Source organism: Mirounga leonina, unplaced genomic scaffold (assembly GCF_011800145.1).
Source record: "Mirounga leonina isolate KUSES-001 unplaced genomic scaffold, KU_Mleo_1.0 Mir_151, whole genome shotgun sequence".
NCBI classification, from domain to species: Eukaryota; Metazoa; Chordata; class Mammalia; order Carnivora; family Phocidae; genus Mirounga; species Mirounga leonina.
The window spans coordinates 91606210-91627200 of NW_023270377.1; the positions used below are offsets into that span (position 1 = coordinate 91606210).

Consider the following 20991-nt stretch of genomic DNA (forward strand, 5'->3'; position numbering starts at 1 on the left):
TTTACCCCCTCGTCTTGAATATTCTGTTTTTTCAGTCCCTCTTCACCTGGCTGGCCCCTACACCTACTTTAGATTTTAGTTGAAGAATCACTTCCTCAGGGAACCCTGAGGTGAATGCCCTCAAAGAAACTTTCATAGCATCTCTCTTCTCAGCTACAATCGGAAAAAAGGTAAGCTACACAAGGGCAGGAATGTCTGTCTTCTCACGACTGTATCCAAGGACCTAAATTAGGCAGCCTCCAGAGCCCTTTTATTTGCCCTGGGATCTCTCTGCACTCTTTAACGAGTATTAACTGTGCCACTTGTGCCTGGCTAAGACATTACTAAGTTAAAACTTGACAGAGTGCGAAGCAGTCTAGCAGGAGAGACAGTAATCTAGCCCCCAAATTACTTTCACTTGCGATAAAAGGCTCATGGATCACAATTTTTTAAAAGCCTAACAGGGTGATTTGTCCCTTGAACAACCAACATTATGCACATCCTGAAATAATGCAGTGGGTCCAGGTAATCAGTGCAATTGTGTGGGGTTTCTACCATTATGTTTACACCTCACCTATCACTTGGGTAGTGGTACTCAATCCTACCTTAGCAAGCCAACTGCTTTTAACCCAGCACTCCTGTGACCCCAATACAGAGAGCAGTTTGCGAAGAGGTCTCCCGTAACCGCAGGCAGCTACAATGCCGCTGCGGAGTAGGAAGGCGGGAAAGTCCGAGGGAGGAAAAGCCGACGCCTGAGCTCGGGTGAATGTTTTAGGGAACAGTCTGCATTTAAAGCCAGCAGGGGTAAATAAGACTGAAAAGAGAACCGAGCGAAAGTCGCAGCGGGAATAAGAGTGAAAAACGACGGAGGTCCGGGGCACGCCCACTCCCCAGGCACCCAGGTCCTCAGAGCCAGTACCGCGAGACTCCGAACGCATTCCCAGGGACTCCCTCAAACTCCAGGTAAACGCCCGTAAGGGCGGGGCAAGAAGAGACGGCGGCACTGAGGAGCTCGCCTTACGTGCTCAAGAATCTCAGTTCTCGCGATCTTTCCGGAGCCGACCCTCCGCAGGGAGTCCGAGCGCGCGTGCAGGCTGGAGTACCGGGAGGGCGGAGACTGTGTGGCGGAGAGCAGCCCCGTTGCCTGTCCTACGGAAGCCTGCGAGGAAGGGTGGTAACCGCTGCCCCGTCCCATTGTCCCGATGCCCAGCGCCAACCAAAGCCGCAAGAGTCAGGAGAAGCCGCGGGAGATCATGGATGCGGCGGAAGTGGGTGTCCTCCTTCCTCGGGCCTGGGAAAATAGACCCCCTGGGCCGCACCGCGCTGAGGGAGGGAGTAGGGTGAGCGGGGCCCTGCCTCCGGCTCCCTGTTGGCACTTGGCTTGCAGGCCGCGGGCCTGGGGCCGGGACCCCCAGAGCCCTCACTGCGCTTCCAGGGCCCTTGCGCGAGCCCCGTGGCCAGACCCACCCCGGATCTCACTTCTCACAGGGACGCTTGGGAGGCCTAGCGTAACAGAAGCGTGTCCCGGGGTGAGGTGGACATGGAGCGCCGACTGTCCCGGAAGTAGGAGCGGCGGGGTCACAAGCTTCCCTGGGTTAGGCACGTCCCTCATGTAATCGCCCCTGCTCCTTGCCCCGTAAAATTTTAATGTCCACTAGTAATCGATTTTTTCCTCAGCTCTCGTGTTCCTAATGTTTTTGCAAGTAATGACGGTACTTAGTAAAAAGATCTGCCGATATGTTTAATGACGATTTACCATGTGACAGCTTCAAAGAACGCTTGCCATTTTTATTTACTTTCTCCCTTCTAGTGACCCAGTGAGGTAGGTAGGGAAGTTTGCAGAGCAAGCATTTGAGATGAAGTGATTCAAAATCATGTGGGTAATTCATAATACCCAGTGGTCCTTCAGTGCTTTTCAGAAATGAGAGTTTGAAGCCGTCCTACAACTTACTGTGCTGTAGGATAACCGAGCCTCAATCCCTACCCAGCTCCTAACTTTTCACTTGAGGAGTTACGAATCTGTGATAAGCTACATAAGGAATGGGTCATCTTAATAATATTAGATGGAATAGAAGTTGCTGAAACATGAACAGTACTCGTAAGTGACCCTGTATTCACACGCTGTAGTCTGTTTATGCTGGCCTCATGCTGCGTTGTGTGACTATCTGTTAGGGCTGGGTTATCTTTGTCTTTCGGTGTATTTTTTTTTTTTTAATTTGGAAAAAAAGATTATTCAGTATTCACCTTAATATGTCTGGTGTATTTTGGTATAAACACAAACTCCAATATCTGCCAGATCTAAAGGAGAGGATTCCAGCAGATAACTAGGGAGTGACAGAAACTAATTACAGTACCCTGTAAAATCTAAGGAAATTATTTTCGCTATTTCTTGATCTAATTATGTAAACTGTGCTCCTTTGCAGATAGTATAGATCTAGATTATAAGGTAGACATTGTGATGGAATTATGTCATTTTATAGCTAGAAGGATCTTAAGATACCATTTTAGAAGTAAAGTGAGATTAAAATAAAAGGCCACTTAGCTATTCTGTAAGTATGTTGTTAATAGTCTGTACCATAGATCTCCTGTTTCCTGCTCCTGACTTTAAAATGTAACAAGAAGTTAGATGTTGTCTATTTCCAACCCCTTGCAATCCTATATGCTGAAGGTAGTTTTAGAAACAGGAAGCTGGTGGATATTTTTACAAAGTTGTAGTAGCTTATATCCAACATCTCGGATTTCTAAAAACTGAGGACATCTGGTGCTCAGAAAGCCTACCCAAAAATGTTGGTTCTCTTTGAACATCTCTTCCTGTAATAGGAAGTTAATAAAACTGTGGTACTTCATCCTACTCCCTTCACAGAGGAAATTTATATCCCTGCTTTGAAGTCATTTAATGTTCTTTTTGAAGAAGGTAGTTAAAAGATGTGTTGTATATGTGTGAAAATTTTATCTTTGAGTGCTGTTGTATATGGTATATCCATCCAGGACAGGTGATCTTCAAAACAAAAGAAACTTTTTCTGTATATAGGTAAATGATATGGCAGATTTCCACACTTTGAAGCTACTGGCTCTCTAAATTAATAAAATGGTACTGAAAGTTAAAATAAATTTTTTTTTTTTTTAAGATTTTATTTATTTATTTGACAGAGCGAGAGAGCACAAGCAGGGGGAACAGTAGAGGTAGAGGGAGAAGAAGGCTCCCTGCCAAGCAGGGAGCCCGATGCGGGGCTTGATCCCAGGGCCCTGAGATCATGACCTGAGCCGAAGGCAGATGCTTAACCATCTGAGCCACCCAGGCGCCCCAAAATAAATTCATTTTTATATTCTGTTATTTGTATGTATGTGTATACTGTGCTATTTGTGTCTAAATAAAAAATCATAATCCAAAACCATTTTTTTGTAGGATTATGCTAAAGAAAGATATGGAGTATCTTCAATGATACAATCACAAGAAAAACCAGGTTAGTAGCTTTATGATAATAAAGCCTTTTTTTTTTTTTTCTTGGTCTTTCTAATTCCAGGAAAGCTCTTCATGAAGTTAAGTAAATTTGGCATAACTCTGAAAAGGTTAAATGAATAACCCAAGCAGGTGCCATAACCCTGCATAATCATTGTCAGTCTAGGGTTACTACTCTAGAAAGGGAAGAAAAATACATTAAAGAGTTAACTTTAAATGGTAAATTATATTAAAAAGGTAAGGTACAAGATTTAACTAAGATTTAGCTCTAGCCTAGGAGATAAAAAAGAATGGTTAATATTAACTGCCTTCATTATATGCAACCTTTTTGCATGTTTTATGAAGCCACCTCCTTTCCTTTTCCCCCTTGACTTTATTATATTTCTTTTAAATTGACTTGTCACATGCTGTTTCACTCAGACCTGTAGGTTTTTTATTTCTATTTCTTCCTTTTGTTTGTATTTTTATATATTTGTATGTGTGTAATATCAGATTTATCTTACTGTCAACTATTTAACAATCACTTTTCTTTTGGTAGACACCCCAGATCATTCAAACTTTGGTACAACTGCAGAACTTTAAGTTCTGGCCCATTGGAAGTACTAGGTACTTCTTTCTCTCTCTCTTACTTTCTTTCTCTCTTTCTTTCTTTCCCTTTTTTTCTTTCTCTGTTTCTCTCTCTCTCTTTCTTTCTTTCCTCTTTTTATGTACTTCTGATTCAGAAGCCTGCCTATGAATTTTATGCTTTGGAAATAACCTCCAGGTCAGTTTTAATTGTACTTTGGGATTTGATTTATTGCACTGTCACAAAGTCACTTTTACTTCTCAACTTTCTTGGAAAAATGTACGATATAAGACAAATGGTTTGCTAAAAATAAACTATTTCCAAAAGCAAAGATGCTGGAGTAAAATAATTTAGTATAAAATGGAATACAAACAATATAGTATAGAAGATGACATTCCCCTGCCAGGACAAGCGGGAGGGGTGATTTGAGACTTTTTTTTCAGTATCTTCCTGAGTTGGACTTCCTTGAACTATAACAAAGAAGCTCACTGGAGTTTCAGTCTTTTACGTGAGCTCCAATCACCTATTGCTATACTGTTCCCATTTGGTTAGCAAAGCCAGACTACTGTCTTCCACTTATAATTTCTTCTCACGGGGTAGGGGGGGATAAACTATGTATGTCACCTGGTAACAGTAATATAACAGGAAAATTCTACCTTTGGTTTATCTCTGCTAAAATCCTAATACTTGGTTCAACACGAAGTTTCCTTCGCATGTGCTTCCATGTCTCCAGATATCTTTGTTCTAATGCTAGTGACTTAAAAGTGTGGAAGAGGCAGTAGATTTTCAAACTGAAATCCTGCTGCCCATGATCATTGTCTCAGCCAGTCATACTGATGAGAGTGTGACAATGTCTCAAGTATTTGTGGATGTGTTGAAGGTTGAGAACCCCTGTGCTAATTAGTTCTAATGCTACACAAAAAAAGAAATGATACTCTTTGTTTTCAAAAGTAGTATCAAGGGGCACCTGGGTGGCTCAGTTGGTTAAGCATCTGCCTTGGGCTCAGGTCATGATCTCTAGGTCCTGGGATCAAGTCCCAAGCCCCATACTGCATCAGGCTCTCTGCTCAGCCTCTCCCTTTGTGATCTCTTTCAAATGAATAAATAAAATCTTTTTTTAAAAAGTACTCTTAAAATTACTCTAAACATGCCACTTATAAGCTCATTCGTTTAGATTTATGTTAATCTGTTTCATTTGGTTTTGAGTTTTGACTGACTAGTTAATAAGTCATTTCCTTTTTCAGTATTGGCATTTTCAGATTTGTCTTTTAAAATTTTATGCCGCTTTGTCTGTCTTTTCTCTTTCACACTTTCTTTTGCCTGAGTTTACACAGCAGATTTGGAAATTGGCTTAATTTATAAGGTCTGTTGGCAGTGTTCTGCAAAATGGCTTAAAAATTCCTCATTCTTTCTCTTTGTTTCTGGCAATGAGAACCATGGTGTTCTGTAAATCAAATTCTCTCTAAGCTTCATCTTCTTGCTTCAAGAGACAAGTTACAAATGCATTTAGCAAAGTAGGTAAAATAGATTTATAATTTGATTTCATTTTAATATCCTCCCAAAAGTATTTTTAGTAATGTAGTAACTAGGTTTTGCTGCATGTGATATTGACAGATTTGGTTACAATTAGGCAATGTAACTCTTGAGAATAGAGATCTTTTATTACTCTTGATGTTATGATGTCATGTCTGTTACTATGTTTTTAATACTTACATTTTTCTTTGATATTCAAATTATTGCATATAAAATAATAAAATGATTTCTGGATCATGACTGCCTATGTCACTATCTTGACATAATAGTTGTTTTGTCACAGTTTTCCTATTTGGGGATTTCTGGATAAATATAGTATTTTGTTATTATCATTGGGGGGCTCACTTACAGCCAAAAAGGGAATTTATTGGCTCACATAACTATAGGAAACAAAGTATGAGATAGCATACAGCATAATTGAATCTCGAGGCTCAAGCAGCATCTATACTTTCTGTCTTCACTTTTTGGCTCTACTTCCTTTAGGTTATTGGCCTTATTCTCTCATCCTGCCATCTCAAGTACTGGGAAAAGTAGTGGCTACAGCCCAGGCCTACACCATCTCAGCTCAGGAACCCCAGGGAATAGAGCTTCATTCCCATGTCTCTCTAGTAAGTCCCACAGAAGGACTTTGATTAGTTCATTTTGAGGAACATGCCTTCCCTGGATCATTCTTTGTGTCCTGGTACCATGACTATCCAGGCCTGGCAGAAAATCCAACCCTGTGCAGTTCACTTATATACTATGGCAGGCAAGGGAAAATACCATGTCCCTTTAGGCAAAGGCAGGTGAAGACAGGCTGTATTTGGCCCTGTAAGTCACTGAAGTATTCAAGAGATTTGCATTTTGAAACTATCTCTTTGAGTCCAATGTAGACTGAATTAGGGGATCAGGGAATGCCAATTATGAGGCTGTTGCTGTAGTTTAGGCAAACTAAATGGTATTTTGGTTTGAGATGGTGGCAATGAAGATGAAAGAATTGGATAGATTTTAGAGATGTACTTAGTATAATTCATAAAACTTGAAGCAAATTGCATATGGAGAATGATAGAAAAAAAAGTGTTATCAGAGATTGAAAATTACTTAAGATAATACCAAGTACTGGGGTGCCTGGGTGCCTCAGTCCTTAAGCGTCTGCCTTCGGCTCGGGTCGTGATCCCAGGGTCCTGGGATCGAGCCCCACATCGGGCTTCTTGCTCTGCGGGAAGCCTGCTTCTCCCTCTCCCACTTCCCCTGCTTGTATTCCCTCTCTCACTGTGTCTCTCTGTCAAATAAATAAAATCTTCAAAAAAAAAAAAAAGATAATACCGAGTACTTACGCTAGCTGTTAAACCAAAATAATTATGACTTTGTAAATTCTGAATTACAAAATTGTTTTACTTATTTGCTGCAGATCGAGTTTTGGTTCGGGTTAGTGACTTGACAGTACACAAAGCTGATGAAGTTGTTTGGGTGCGTGCAAGGGTTCATACAAGTAGAGCTAAAGGTAAGATTGATTTCATAATTATAGCCCTTTTGGTAAGGACTCTGAATTTTTTGTTTTGCAAATTCCTCACAGACCAAAATAAATCTTTAAAAACAAAACAAAACAAATTTATTTTCTTTCTTAAATCACTGTGAAGCATTAATCCATGTTTAATTAATTTTAGTTCTTACAGGACATCCTTAGGGTGCCTGGATGGCTCAGTTGGTTAAACTCCCCAGACTTTTTTTTTTTTTCCTGCTGATATTTCTTACCCTTTATATCTGTGCTCAAGAGAAGACATTTTTCCTTCCAGAAAGTGGTCACTTTTCTGTTCATAGAATTGCTGCTATTCTTTTCTTCGATCTCCTGTTGAATTTGTAGGTGTTCAGAATGGTTTGATAACTATCTAGCTGAATTCCTGGGCCCAGACAAAATTTAGGTCTCCTCCTCCTCCACCATCTTACTCCTCCTAAACTCCAACTCTTGATCTCAGCTAAAGTCTTGATCTCTGGGTCGTGAGTTCAAGCCCCATGTTGGGCTCCGCCATGGGTGTAGAGCCTACTTAAAAACAAAAAATTAATAAAAGACATCCTTAAAAATAATTTGACCTTAAAGACTCAGATTAAATCCAAGACTTTAAGGTACTTTTCTAGCACCTCTCAAAATTTTAAGGTTGGTTTTTTGGGGGGTTTTTTGTTTGTTTGTTTCTTTTTGGGTTTGTTGTTGTTTTTGAGTTGCGGGAGGGGGAGAGAGAGAGAATCCCAAGCAGGCTCCACACTGAGTGCAGAGCCCAACACGGGGCTCTGTCTCACAACCCTGAGATCATAACCTGAGCCAAAATTAAAAATAGGACACCTAATCAACTGAGCCACCCAGGCACCCCAAAAGTTTAATTTTTTTAAGTGAAGAGTATGTTTGAGAAGCTTTTCATATGTTATTATTCTTATATTTGTAATATTTAATTTAGATAGCAAGATAGGTAACAAAGAAATAAGGCTACGTTCAGGTTATTCAATACAGTGACCACTGGCTACCTTTAACTATTTAAATTTAAATTCAGTAGTTCAAGTTACGAGCTGTATTTTGAGTATTTAATAGCCACAGTGGCTAGTGGCTCCCACATATAGCATACATACAGAATATTTTTGTCACTGTAGAAAGTTCTGTCAGGCAGTACTAAGAATTTAGCATTAACAACAAAGAAGAAAGATGAGGATAACTTAGGCCTGTTCCTTATAGAAAATTGTCTTAGCCTAGTGTTCAAAATTGTCTAAAAATATTGACAACATTAGTTTATAATTTTATACTTTTCACACACTTTGCACATTTGATCATCCCTACAAATTTGTGAAATAGGCAGAACAGGCTTTGTTATTCCACTTTGTAAATGAGGATACTGACACTTCAAATGATAGGCCCAAGAACTCCTAGTAATTGGTAGAATATGAACGGAATGTGGTAGTTTTCTAAGGTACTTAGTCTCCCCAGCAGAGCTAATTACTTCTGTAATATCTAATACATTCTATGTTACATTTCTTACTTGTTTTAAAATATTTATTATAGCATTAATGTACACCATTTTATACATATATCTCATGTACATATACATATATCTCACTCTCAGGATGACTAGAACTAAACATTTGTCTGTTCTTCCAGTATACTCCCCCCCCCCCCCCCAAATAGCTGAATACTGTTGGACTTTGAGAAAACTGGTGGAGTTTTAATTTTTTCAAAAATGTTGATTTGCCTTTCTGAAAGTTTGGGCCATTTATTCTACCAAAAGATAACCACATTGTATTGTAATCCTTCATTTACTTGTCTTTCTCCCATTAGACTGGGAGCCTTTGTATGTTTCCTAAACATAGTTATTTAGCAAATTAAAAGATACAATGCATGCTACATGTAGGCCTGAGCCAAGAATATTTCCCTTTGCACACGCATCCCCCAAATGGAACAATTGGAGTACAGTAAGGATAACCGCAGTGAATCGAAACACATCAGATATTTTTAAATCCTTAAATTTATAATCTAAGACAGGCAACAAAACCTGGTTGGTCACCAATGAAACAAGCTCATTATTTTGAAAACTGATAAAGAGAAAGTACCATTTCTGAATGAGTTGAGTATCACTGGCTAATCAAATGGTAGATAGGGGGAAGTTGCTGGAGAGGTATTCCATCTAATAAAATGAAAAAAAAGTATGTTAGAACTTCATCATTTTGCCCCTAGTAAATTACCCAGGCATTCATCAGCAGTGACTGCTAATGACACAATAGAGAAACAACCAGAAATATTTTATGTCTATTCATGAAAGAACTCAACACCACCCAATGCAGTAGGCTTGCCCAAAAAAATTGTACCTGAATCTCATTCAGCCTTTAGATCTAACCACCAACCTATAGGAAAAACATAGGACAAAGGAATATGTTAAGTAACAATGAGGATGCAATCAGCGAAATTTAGACTATAGGAAACTACTGGGCAAAAATGACCATATCTCTTAGACAAATAAATTGAAAAGGGAGGGATGGACTTAAGAATTTTATCTCTCAACAGTCACTTATTTGGATCAGAAGTTAAATATATAGTTAAATAAATGAAGGAAGGAAGGACACTTGAGACTCTTGGAAGTTTGAACATTGGCTGGATGTTTGATGTTAAAAAATACTCTTTTTTAAGTTGGGATAATTGTACTGTGGTAATGTTATTTTTAAAAAGATCTTATCTCTTAGGGATCCATACTGAATTATGTATGGATGAAATAATGTGGCTGAAATTTGCTTCACAGTAGTATAGGAATGGAGGAATATGAGGATTGGGATAAAGCTGAAACAAGAATGTCCATGAGTTGATAATTATTGAAGTACATGGGGACTGTAGGTAGACATTGGTATCATTTACAAATAATGATCTTCTTGTCCTTTTCTTTCAAATGTTTATCTCATTTTTTGTTTCTCTTTGCAATGATTAGTAGATTCTCCAGTACTACGGGGATTCCCTCAATGAAGAATTTTTCAAACAGCAGAGATTTAAACTCCTGATGAGTTATTTCATGACTTTGGGTGTTCTGCATAAAATGTCATTAGAAAACAATGCCAAAGTTTAAAGACTAGATTAAAAGAAGTTTTCTTCTAGTCCAAATTTTCTGTTATCAGGAATAGATGTTAAATTTTACTAGGCCTTTTTTCATCAGTTTTTTTCCCTCAAAATATAATTGTATTGAGTGTATTTATATAGAGGTTCATACACTAATCTCTCTGCTTTTGTGTTTTTTGAAATTTTCCATATAATAAAAAATTAAAATGTAGTTGATCCTCTTTATTCATGGATTGTGTATTTGCAAATTCTCCTGCTTGCTAAAATGTAGTTGTAACCCCAAAATCAATACCTGCAGCACTTTCACTCTCATTCACAGAAATGCCAGACGTGTACCTGTGCAGAGAGGCAAAACACTTGAGTCGCCCAATGCACATGTTCCCAGCTGAGGTCAAACTGTGAAGCTCTGCCTTCTTGTATCAGCTCTCTTGAACAAGTGTTCTTTCACAATCTATTTAATGCCACATTCTTCATAGTCTTGTGCTTTGTAAAAGTTGGTGATATGGCTGTTTACAGTGGCCACCAAGCATAGTGCTAAAGTACTTTAGTGTTCCTAAGTGCAAGAAGGCTTATGCCTTGCTTAGAAAATACATGTGTTAGATAAGCTTCATTCAAGCATGAGGTACAGTGCTGTTGGCCGTTAGTTCAATGTTAATGAATCAACAATATATATTAAAGAGTGTGCCTTCAAACAAGCACCTACAAAACAAGGTTATGTATTGATGGACTGGTGAAAATTTTGTGACCAGAGGCTCACGGGAACCTAACCTTGTATTTCCCCTAGGAAAAATGGTTTGGTGTTTGCAAATTCATCGTTCATGCTGACTTTATAGAACATAACTACCACAAATAACAAGAATCAACTCTTTGTAATTGTAATGATTTATAGTAGTTGGATTTCTTAATGTTGAACCATTTTTGGATTCTTGGAATAAACTGAATTTGGCAAAGGTGTGGGCAGTATTCTTTTAGTATAGTACTAGGTTAAGTTTCAGTGTTTTTTTCCTTGGAATTTTGCATTAATCTGGTTTTCATAATTTTTTATTGGAAAATCTTTTTGTTTTTAAGTTTGTATATATGTTTGTATCTGTATTTAAGCTGTAAGTTACCTAAGTAATACATTAATATCTTTACATAAATTTTTCTGAGAATACAGAATTGATACTTCCTTTTTTCTTCTCTACACCGTATCCTCTGCCTCAGCCTTTCTGTTAATTCCTAATAATTTGTTGTGTCTTTCTAAAAATCTTTCTTTTTAATGCACATACGCACACATATAGGTTTTTGTTTTGTGCATGTGACTTTTAACTTGTCTTAATTTTACGTAGATGATATATTTTACATGTTATTTTGCAACTTTTTAAATTTTCAAGTAAGTGTTTCTTGGAGATCTTTCCATGATACTAGTTACAGATCTACATAAGGCAGTATTTTTCCAAGGTAGATCTCTAGAAGTGAAATTCTTGGGTTGAAGGGCATATGTATGCTTATTTAAAATTTCTTATACCAGACTATTCTCCAAAAAAACTAGCCAGGTAATAGTCCCAAAAGTATATGACAGTACCACTTTCTCTATATTGTTACCAATAATGATCATCAATGTTTTTTATTTCTGCCAAAGTAAATTATCTAGGAGCACCTGGGTGGCTCAGTTGGTTAAGCGTCTGCTTTGGGCTCAGGTCATGATCCTCGGGGTCCTGGGGTCGAGCCCCGCATCAAGTTCTCTGCTTTGAGGGGAAACTGCCTCTCCCTCTGCTTGTGCGCGCTCACTTTCTCTCTTTCTCTCTCTCTCAAATAAATAAAATCTTAAAAAAAAAAAGTAGATTATCTAAAGAAAGAAAGAGAATCTTATGGTTTGAATTTGCAAAACCCTGATTGCTGCTACTCCCTTCTTCCTTACATAGGAAAAATTGCCAGTAAATATGACTGACTTGGAAGCATTCAGGTGCCTTAACTCCAAAAGTAGTAACACATTAAAACTGGACTTGGGGGAAGTAACCCATGCTGGCAATTTCAAGTAGTGCAAAGCTCTAGAAAGCCACAAATAAGGAAATGGAAGTGTCAAAATCATAGTGTCAGAAGTATGACAACTAGAATCCTGTTATGTCAAAAAAAAAACCAAACCACAACTTACTATAACAAATATTCTTAAGGGTAGTATTTCATAAGTTTTTAAAAATTAAATCAGATTTCTTACTAGATTTATGTATCCTATCCCTAAAATCAAGTGGTTTATACAGGAGCAATGAGAAATTTTGAACTCTTAGTGATACACTTAAAATTTATTTCTTTAGATTGTGAAAGCTTATGAGCTGAAGCCTGCATACTGAAAGAGTAATTGAAATATCTGTGACTCCTTTCAAATTTTATATATACTACATTGAAGTCATTGGCACAAAATACTTCTCCAGTACTGTCCTTTCTGAAAACTTACTTATACTTCCAAAATAGCTAGTTTATTTTGGTTATCAGATAGTTTAGGACCTCAATTTATGTTCATGCAAGAATATTTCAGGGGAAATAACAAATGGAAAGTACTTTAGAATATATTTAGGTCATTGCTGTTTTATTCGGTAATGAATTAACATAAATGATGAAGGAAAATGTTAATGTTGGGTATTAGGAAGTTAAGGTACATTATCTAAATAATGAATTCAGGAGCTTGGCAAGCTAAAAGACAGTAGGAAGAGATGAAAACATAAGATTGCCTCACATGTTGGATAACGTAATTCTCCCACAAAAGCTCACTTTATTACTGAGCTATCACTGTAATGGAGATGAGGGTGAGCCTTTTTGTCCTGACCAGGACCATGTTTGTTCTTCAGCTTAGAAATAAAGAATGCACTAGGTGCTATACAAGGTATCAAACTTTACATTTTCCAAAACAGGACTCTTGTGTAAACTTAAGAAATAAACTGCCTCTTCTAAAAACTTAAGAATCAAAATGCCACACAAATTCTTAACTGTTAGGAGCTAAATTTAAAATATCCAAAAGTAGCAAATTTATTCAGCTATTTTGAACATTGACTCTATCTTCCTTTCTATAAACTGTCTCCTGGTTGGCGGGTTCCAAGAAGAAAGATGAGAAATATTTAACAGTTGATTAGTCTTTGTTATAAAATTCCAATACTAACTTACACAGAGAGGACTTTTTTGCTAAAGTGAGAAATTACATATTTGCTTCTTAGAATAAAAGGTAATATATGGATATAGTAAAAATTAAAATTCTAAAGGTGCAAAAAAGATATAAAAGGAAAGGTCGTCTGGATGGCTCAGTCAGTTAAGCGTCTGCCTTCAGCTCGGGTAATGGTCCCGGGGTTCAGGGATTGAGTCCCACATTGGGCTCCCTGCTCAGCCTGGAGTCTGGTTCTCCATGTGCCCCTCCCCCTGCTCATGCTTGCTATCTCATTTTCTCTCTCTCTTCGCAAAAATAAATTTAAAAATCTTTAAAAAAAAAAAGATATAAAAGGAAAAATAGTCTCACAATTCTAGTTTCTCCATGTCATCACAATCTCTTCCCCTCCAAAATGACCATTGTTGTTCCTTGTGTATCCTTCCAGGAGAAAATGGGTTTACAAGCATGGGTATATTCTTTGTTTTTTAAATTTACATAAAAGGGATGGCAGTTCACATGCTGCTCCCCATTATCACTCACCAGTGTTTATGAGATAGTGCCTTGCAAAATGCAAAACAAAGCAGGTCATGCAGTGCAGTGTATCACCAACCAGAGCCAAGGAAGGAACAATTTTGTTTACTAACAGCCAAGAACTTGGTCTTGAAAGTACTTGATAGAAGTAGTCTGAGTAGACAGGTCTACTTACCAGGAAACCAGTACTGGATTTTTGTGGGTTTTTTGAGTCTTTTAAAAATCTTTTTGAGTGGACCATCAAGGTTCTAGTATTTGAAAGTGCTTTGAATACCAAAAACCTGGGAACCATAGCATTAAAGTCACATGTAGATCATTCCACTAGTAAAGACTGCCTAAATATGGAGTGATAACAGAGCTTCAGTGCTTTTGTAGAAATAATACTGCTGTGAACATCTTTGTCACTGTGACTCTTTCCATACTCAATTTCCTTAACATACATTTTTTTTAAAGATTTTATTTATTTAAGAGAGCATGAACCGGGGCGGGGGCGGGGGGAGGTTAGAGGGAGAGGGAGAAGCAGACTCCCCGCTGAGCAGGGAGCCGGACGCCCCTGGATCATGACCTGAGCCGCCCCAGGATCATGGCCTGAGCCGAAGGCAGACACTTAACCAACTGAGCCACCCAGGTGCCCCCTTAACATACATTCTAAGAAATAAATTTCTTGAAGCAAAGAGAATGATTTTAAGTTTTTAATGCCCATTGCCAAATGATTCTCCGAAAGCATATGCAACTTTACTTTGCCATCAGCAACTTACGAAGGAACGGTTTTCACTTAATTCTATCAAGCATTAGATAACATTACATATTTTTTAATTTGAGAGGTAAATTATCTGTCATCATTGTTTGCTTCAACTTGAATTACCTTCATTTCATTTTTTTCCTTCTATTTACCTAGTCAGGCTTTTTCTCTTTCTTTCAAATGATTTGTTATAGTTCATTGCCCATTTACCTATTGGAATCTCAGTGTCCTTTACTTATAAATCTTTATGATCTCTATGTATTAAGGATGTTTACTCATATAGGTTATGTCATTCAGCAAATACTTTTTCCCAGTATTTCAGTTTTTTTGTATATAGATATTCTGTAACTTTTAAACTTGGAAAGGTCTCTCCTTTTTTGTACAGTTTAATATTCAGTTTCATTTTTTACTCAGTTTTTTATTTGTTGGGTTTTTTTAATTTTCTGAATTCTATCTAGAATTAGAATTTCTTTTCTCTAATAGGGTCTATTTTGAGTTTATTTTTCTGTTGCATTAATCTGGATGTTTTTGTGCTGATACATTTTTACTTGTAGGTTTATATAATATCTCATGGTGCTGGTTTTACTACTTCATCCCCTCCCTTCCATCTGTTTCCTTTTTTAAAAAATAAGAGGTGTAATATTTAGAATTACATACAATAAACACATTAAACATTAAAAGAGAACAGTGAACAATTTTCACTCCACCCATTACCACTGATTTCTTGATTTGTTTTCCCTAGAATGAGGTCAAATCTTAAGGGAGCGCATTTGCTTCTATATTTAGCCTCCTAGAACTCACCAGGTTCTACATACTATTTGTGTTAAATCTTGAAGATGGCCAAGATGTCCTTTCAGCCCTTACATTTCTTCTATACTTACCTCCCTGACTGTATTATTTCCTTAAAAAGTATTTTTTCTGATTAGAAAAATAGTACATGCTTACTGTAGAAAGTTCAGAGAAAAAAAAAAAATACGAAGAACAGCATAACTTCCCATAATTTCACATGTTAGTAGCCACATTGTGGTGTTTTTTTCCTATCCAATCAGTTTCACATTTTGCTGTTTTTTTTCCTCTGCACAATATTAATATACTTAGACAAAATTGGGATTATACTTTATATGGTTTTATCACCTTCTTTGCATAATAGTCTATCATGATTGTCTATCAAATATTTACTTTGTGTTCCCAGCACCTGGCATGGTTGTTGCACATTGTAATCCAAATGTGAAAAAGGAATGGTAGTCAATCAAATAAGTAGCCAGTAGCAGTGGTGCTGTTAATAATTATTAACATTAATTAATAACAATTCCTACTTAACATTAATTGGGTGTGTCACAGCTCTAAATATATTACCTGTATAATCCTCAAGATTGTAGGAGAAAACCCCATGAGTGACATACTGTTATTTTCTCCATTTTGCAGATGAAGAACTTAAGCATAAAGTAGTTTAATAATTTTCCCTCAGGCCCCTTCCTAGGGAGTGATAGGATAGGATCCTAGGTCTTTTGATTTCAAAGCTTTTACTCTTTACCAACCCTTACACTGTTACCCCCTAGTGCTGACCCAGAGACATTTTCATGTGCTAACCCTTTTTGTAAGTCCTCTAGAGCTCCTTTCTCTCTCAAGGTCTTTTGTGTAGCATTGGAGTTCATCGCAGCATGGCTTTGTAGTGCAGCTAGGTCTGTGCTGCCTATCTGCCCTATTAGAGCAGCCAAAATATTTGCTAAATCACATTCCCTTCCATTTCACAGAAACATTCTGTTAAAGGTTTCTCAAACATTCTGTGGTTTCAGTCGTTCCCAGGATAATGTCATTTTGATCCATCTGCAGATTTCTTCACGGTAACAATCTTTATCCATTCAGTATCTTAAAATCCCCTTGAACATGTTTAGTACGTGTAACTTTCTTTTTTAAGATTTTACTTTATGACTGCATCATAGTCCAAAGGAAAGGGAAAATAAATGTGTATTTGGTGGTTAAAAATATGTAAGTCATGGGGTGCCTGGGTGGCTGTCATTAAGCATCTGCCTTTGGCTCAGGTCATGATCCCAGGGTCCTGGGATCGAGCACCGCATCAGGCTCCCTGCTCCGCAGGAGGCCTGCCTCTCCCTCTCCCACTCCCCCTGCTTGTGTTCCTGCTCTCATGGTCTCTCTCTCGCTGTCAGATAAATAAATAAAATCTCTTTAAAAAAAATATGTAAGTCATAAATTACTCTGAAGTCCATAGATTATGTCTCTGTTGGCACTTTGCAAGGTTTTTTTAGACTCATGATTGTGGTCTGATTTGTGTTTCAAAATACTATATGTTGAAAGTAATGACTAAGTCTTCTTGCATTTTTGCTTTTTTTTTGCAAGGACTTTAAAAACTGAAATCTTTTGATGTCTTATAAAACAATCTGATGAGAAAAGTGGTCTTCTAAAGATTTAACTTGTTTTATGAGGAAGTAATTTCCCAAAACTTGATCAGAGACTTAAAAAGAATCTGGTTTGGAGGAAAAGGATGTCACAAGGATAAAGAGTCACTGAATCTATTAGAATAATATTTTTGAAAAGGTTAAGAATAGGGAATGGCAGTTCCTTATGAAAGGAGGGGAGATTGGGGGGCTCATGAGGCCCAGAATATGTAAAAATAAAACTGGTTGTAGAGGATAAAGGGAATGATCTTTTATATGCAAAATAAGTTATTTGGAGGGGCACTTGGGTGACTCAGTTGGTTAAGCATCTGCCTTTGGCTCAGGCCATGATCCTAGGGACCTGGGATTGAGCCCTGCGTTGGACTACCTGCGCAGTGGGGAGCCTGCTTTTCCCTCTCCCTCTGCAACTCCCCTAGCTTTCGTGCTCTCTTGCTCACTCTCTTCCTCTCTCTCAAATAAATAGATAAAATCTTTTCTAAAAAAAAAAAGTAAGATATTTGGAGTGAAGAGGAAAATGCGAAACTCTTATAAAGGATGAAAGATGAGGAATATGATAAAGGAAAACAGAGGAAAATAGAACATGGAAGAAACTGGCCTGTCATTCTAAGTGCTCTTTAAAATGTACTTTGGTGGGAAGTAAAATGGACCACCTGCACAGAATGCTTGTGTTCTTGATACTAAGCAGTTTATTAGCACTTCTGTGGTTTCATCATTGATGATCGAAGATCCCATAGTGGTTAGCACAGTGCCTTTGCCTGTAGAATACACTTGTTATTGAATGAATGTTGAAAGTGATCTGAAGTTACTTGAAATTTGTTTAATCGATGCAATGACAGAATAATTTTCTGATTTATATTTTTTTGAAATTGGTGATTTGCCTATGTTCTCATAACAAACATGTTAAAAGCATTTTTGTTACTCATAGTGGGAACTTGGGTTTCTTTAAAGCTTGTCAACAGTCTGAGTATTTGGGCCATGGAAGCCAGATACATGTATGTACGTACCTAATGAGTATGGTAAATTTTGGCTCAATTTTAAAGTAGAGAAACATTTTTCTTCTTTGTAAAACCTGAAGTAGCGTGTCCTTAATACACTTGTGTTCTTTCTGTCTTATTCAGGGAAGCAGTGTTTCTTAGTCCTACGTCAGCAGCAGTTTAATGTCCAGGCACTCGTGGCGGTGGGAGACCATGCAAGCAAGCAGATGGTTAAATTTGCTGCCAAGTAAGTAAGCAATTATATCCTGTTGTCAGAATAAACAATGGTGGGAACTAAGACTCCAGGGGTTTGGACCATTTTCATACATTAACATCAATGCTTCGTTTGTTTAAAAATGTAGTTATTTAAATTGTCAGTTCAGTATTGCTGAATACATTAAACTTACAAAAGAGAAAATATGGAGCACAGGCTTGAAATTCATTTGGAACTGCTGAAGCAGCACTCTCTACAGACAAGTCACATTTACTTTCAAGTAGAGTAACAAAAAGCCTGGCAGCCTCAACATAGCAAAGCTACTTTATTTTGTTGTGTTTTGTTGAGCTTCAGTTCCTACCTCCCCCAGTTTTGAGATTTGCGTATTAAGCAACAAGTTTTCTAACTGAAAAATAAAAGCATATAAAATGAGAGTGTAGTTTTGCAAATGATTCCCTTCTAAAGGAGGTAAAACAGATGTCATAACATTTTACAGCTTTTAACTTTGACATTAAAAGGGTTAAAGAAAAGTAAAAATCAACCCACTCCCCCAAGTCTTGCTGTCTGGCTCAGAGTTCCTGTAGAAATGCATTGTTTTATTAAGTTTGCAAGAGGCAGGATATAGAGATAGTGTCGTGCTTGTGCATGCTGTAGCTCTAAGGTAATAATAGTTGGTAGTGTGGATAGTTTTGTTTGTATGTTTTTCTCAATTTAATCAAAATTTTATTTCCATGATAATGATCAAGGTATCTGATTTGGAAAAATGGATGATCTTTATATTTTAAGTAATAGCATACTTCATAGGCATAAATGTTTTTTTAAAGAAATTAAATCTGGGATAAATGTTACATTTTTCTGTTGATTTTTATCTCTGTTCTTTAGTTGTATACTTTCAAAGATGAGTGAATATAGAAAGAATTATCAATTTTAGGACTAGAAAGGAACTAAAAAACGATCTAGTTTAACATCCTAATTTATATTTGGGCCCTCCCTGACTCCCTGAGTGTTTTATAGGTATTGGATGCTCAGTAACTGGTATGGGTTTAGAGATTTATTTATCACATTTAGTTTTATTGTACCACAGCAGTGTCTGTATTCTGGTTTAAAAACTCCAGAGCCACTAATTACATCAGTTCACTGATGAACTCAGTAGTATTTGTATTACTGGTGAAGTAGTGCCACCTCACCCTGTCTCGCAATCCTGCTACCCAGAGACTTCTATCTCTTCTGTCTGTATCTTTTGGTGAGTAGGTTTGCTGTTTTCATCTCATGGTCTATAATGGTGTGTGCTTGTGGGGTACATTGTCAACAAGCCTTTTAAGGTCAGTCCTGTGACATGGGACATAGATAAACTTGGTCCCTAGAAATAAACTTTCCACACAGAGCCTTCTATAAATAGAGCTCCTGGAAACCATAGATGTATATGCTAAATTATATTTAATGTACTGAAAAATACTGGGAAAAAGTCAATTTCAAATCAGCAAATAACCTTATGGCTTTTGTCTTTTGTGTATTGGTTCTGAAAACTAATATATGAAGCTGACAGTTTTATATAGAATGTGTGTTTCCATTAAATTGCATTATAACCTTAGTGTTACATGCCTAAAGAAAATATTCTAGTCTAAAAATCTTTTGAGGAGCGCCTGGGTGGCTCAGTCGGTTAAGTGTCTGCCTTCAGCTCAGGTCGTGATCCCAGGGTCCTGTGATCAAGCCCCGCATCGGGCTCCCTGCTCAGCCAGGAGCCTGCTACTCCCTCTCCCGCTCCCACTGCTTGTGTTCCCTCTCTAGCTGTCTCTCTCTCTGTGTCAAATAAATAAATAAAATCTTTTTAAAAAATAAAAATAAAAAATAAAAATCTTTTGAAATTCCCACTTATCCTTAGTATTTACTAAGAGATATCCTACTGACAAAAGGACAATGAATTCATTTGATGTCTTTAGAAGTAGTCCACAAATAGTTATTTCTTATTACTTTGGGTCTTTTCAAACTTCTGTGACTTGATTAACAGCAATTGACCATATCAGAGGTCAACCAAAGCTTACTAGCTGGCAGACCTACTTGCAAATGGTCTCTCAAATAGAATTTAGTTCACTAATGTCCTCATAATACATAAATTAAAGAAGGGTCTTCATATAAATGATACAGTATAACGTGAGATTTTTGTCTTAGACAAGGCAAGAATTTAGGTAAATTAGTCTGGATTTCATAATCCTGAAGTAGAACTCAAGCTCTAGATGTAATTCAGCTTAATTAAATTGTGACTCAGAGGGCGCCTGGGTGGCTCAGTTGGTTAAGCGACTGCCTTCAGCTCAGGTCATGATCCTGGAGTCCCGGGATCGAGTCCCACATCGGGCTCCCTGCTCGGCGGGGAGTCTGCTTCTCCCTCTGACCCTCCTCCCTCTCATGCTCTCTGTCTCTCATTCTCACTCTCGCAAATAAATAAAATCTAAAAAAAAAAAAAAATTGTGACTCAGATTTTTTTTTTTTAAGCAAAGAGCCTGTATTAAATGGACTTTATATAATTAGTAATGTGTGGGAAAAGATGGTTTTATAATAGAGCTGTTGCAAATTATAAAGCCTTTGGTTATATACAAGTGAATGAAGCCAATTTTATACAATAGGCTTAACATGTGGTACTTAGGTTAATTATTTAATTTTTGGCACTACTCATACGTTAAAGTATAGCCTGAGTAATTAAGAGTAAGTGTGTTAATAACTTTGCTACCTTGTGAAAGAGGAAGATTCTCATGACTAAGACTCTGTGGCAAAAAATGTTTGTTTTTTTTTTAACTGAAGTATGGTTGACACACAGTGTTATATTAGTTTAGGTATACAACATGGTGATTCAGGAACTCAGTGCATTATACTATGCTCACCACCAAGTGTAGCTACCATCTGTC

At 37.4% G+C, this 20991-nt stretch overlaps 1 protein-coding gene across 1 annotated transcript in view; it reads left to right on the forward strand.

Annotated features, from left to right (window-relative positions):
* Window positions 1-1027: 1027 nt before the first annotated feature.
* The window catches only part of DARS1 (aspartyl-tRNA synthetase 1), a 57555-nt gene continuing 37591 nt past the window's right edge, over window positions 1028-20991 (forward strand). Inside the window, exons 1-4 of the mRNA XM_035008130.1 lie at window positions 1028-1247; window positions 3386-3443; window positions 6928-7020; window positions 18022-18124. Coding sequence (XP_034864021.1) covers window positions 1182-1247; window positions 3386-3443; window positions 6928-7020; window positions 18022-18124 — 320 coding nt within the window. The 5' untranslated portion in view covers window positions 1028-1181. The remainder of the gene's footprint in view (window positions 1248-3385; window positions 3444-6927; window positions 7021-18021; window positions 18125-20991) is intronic.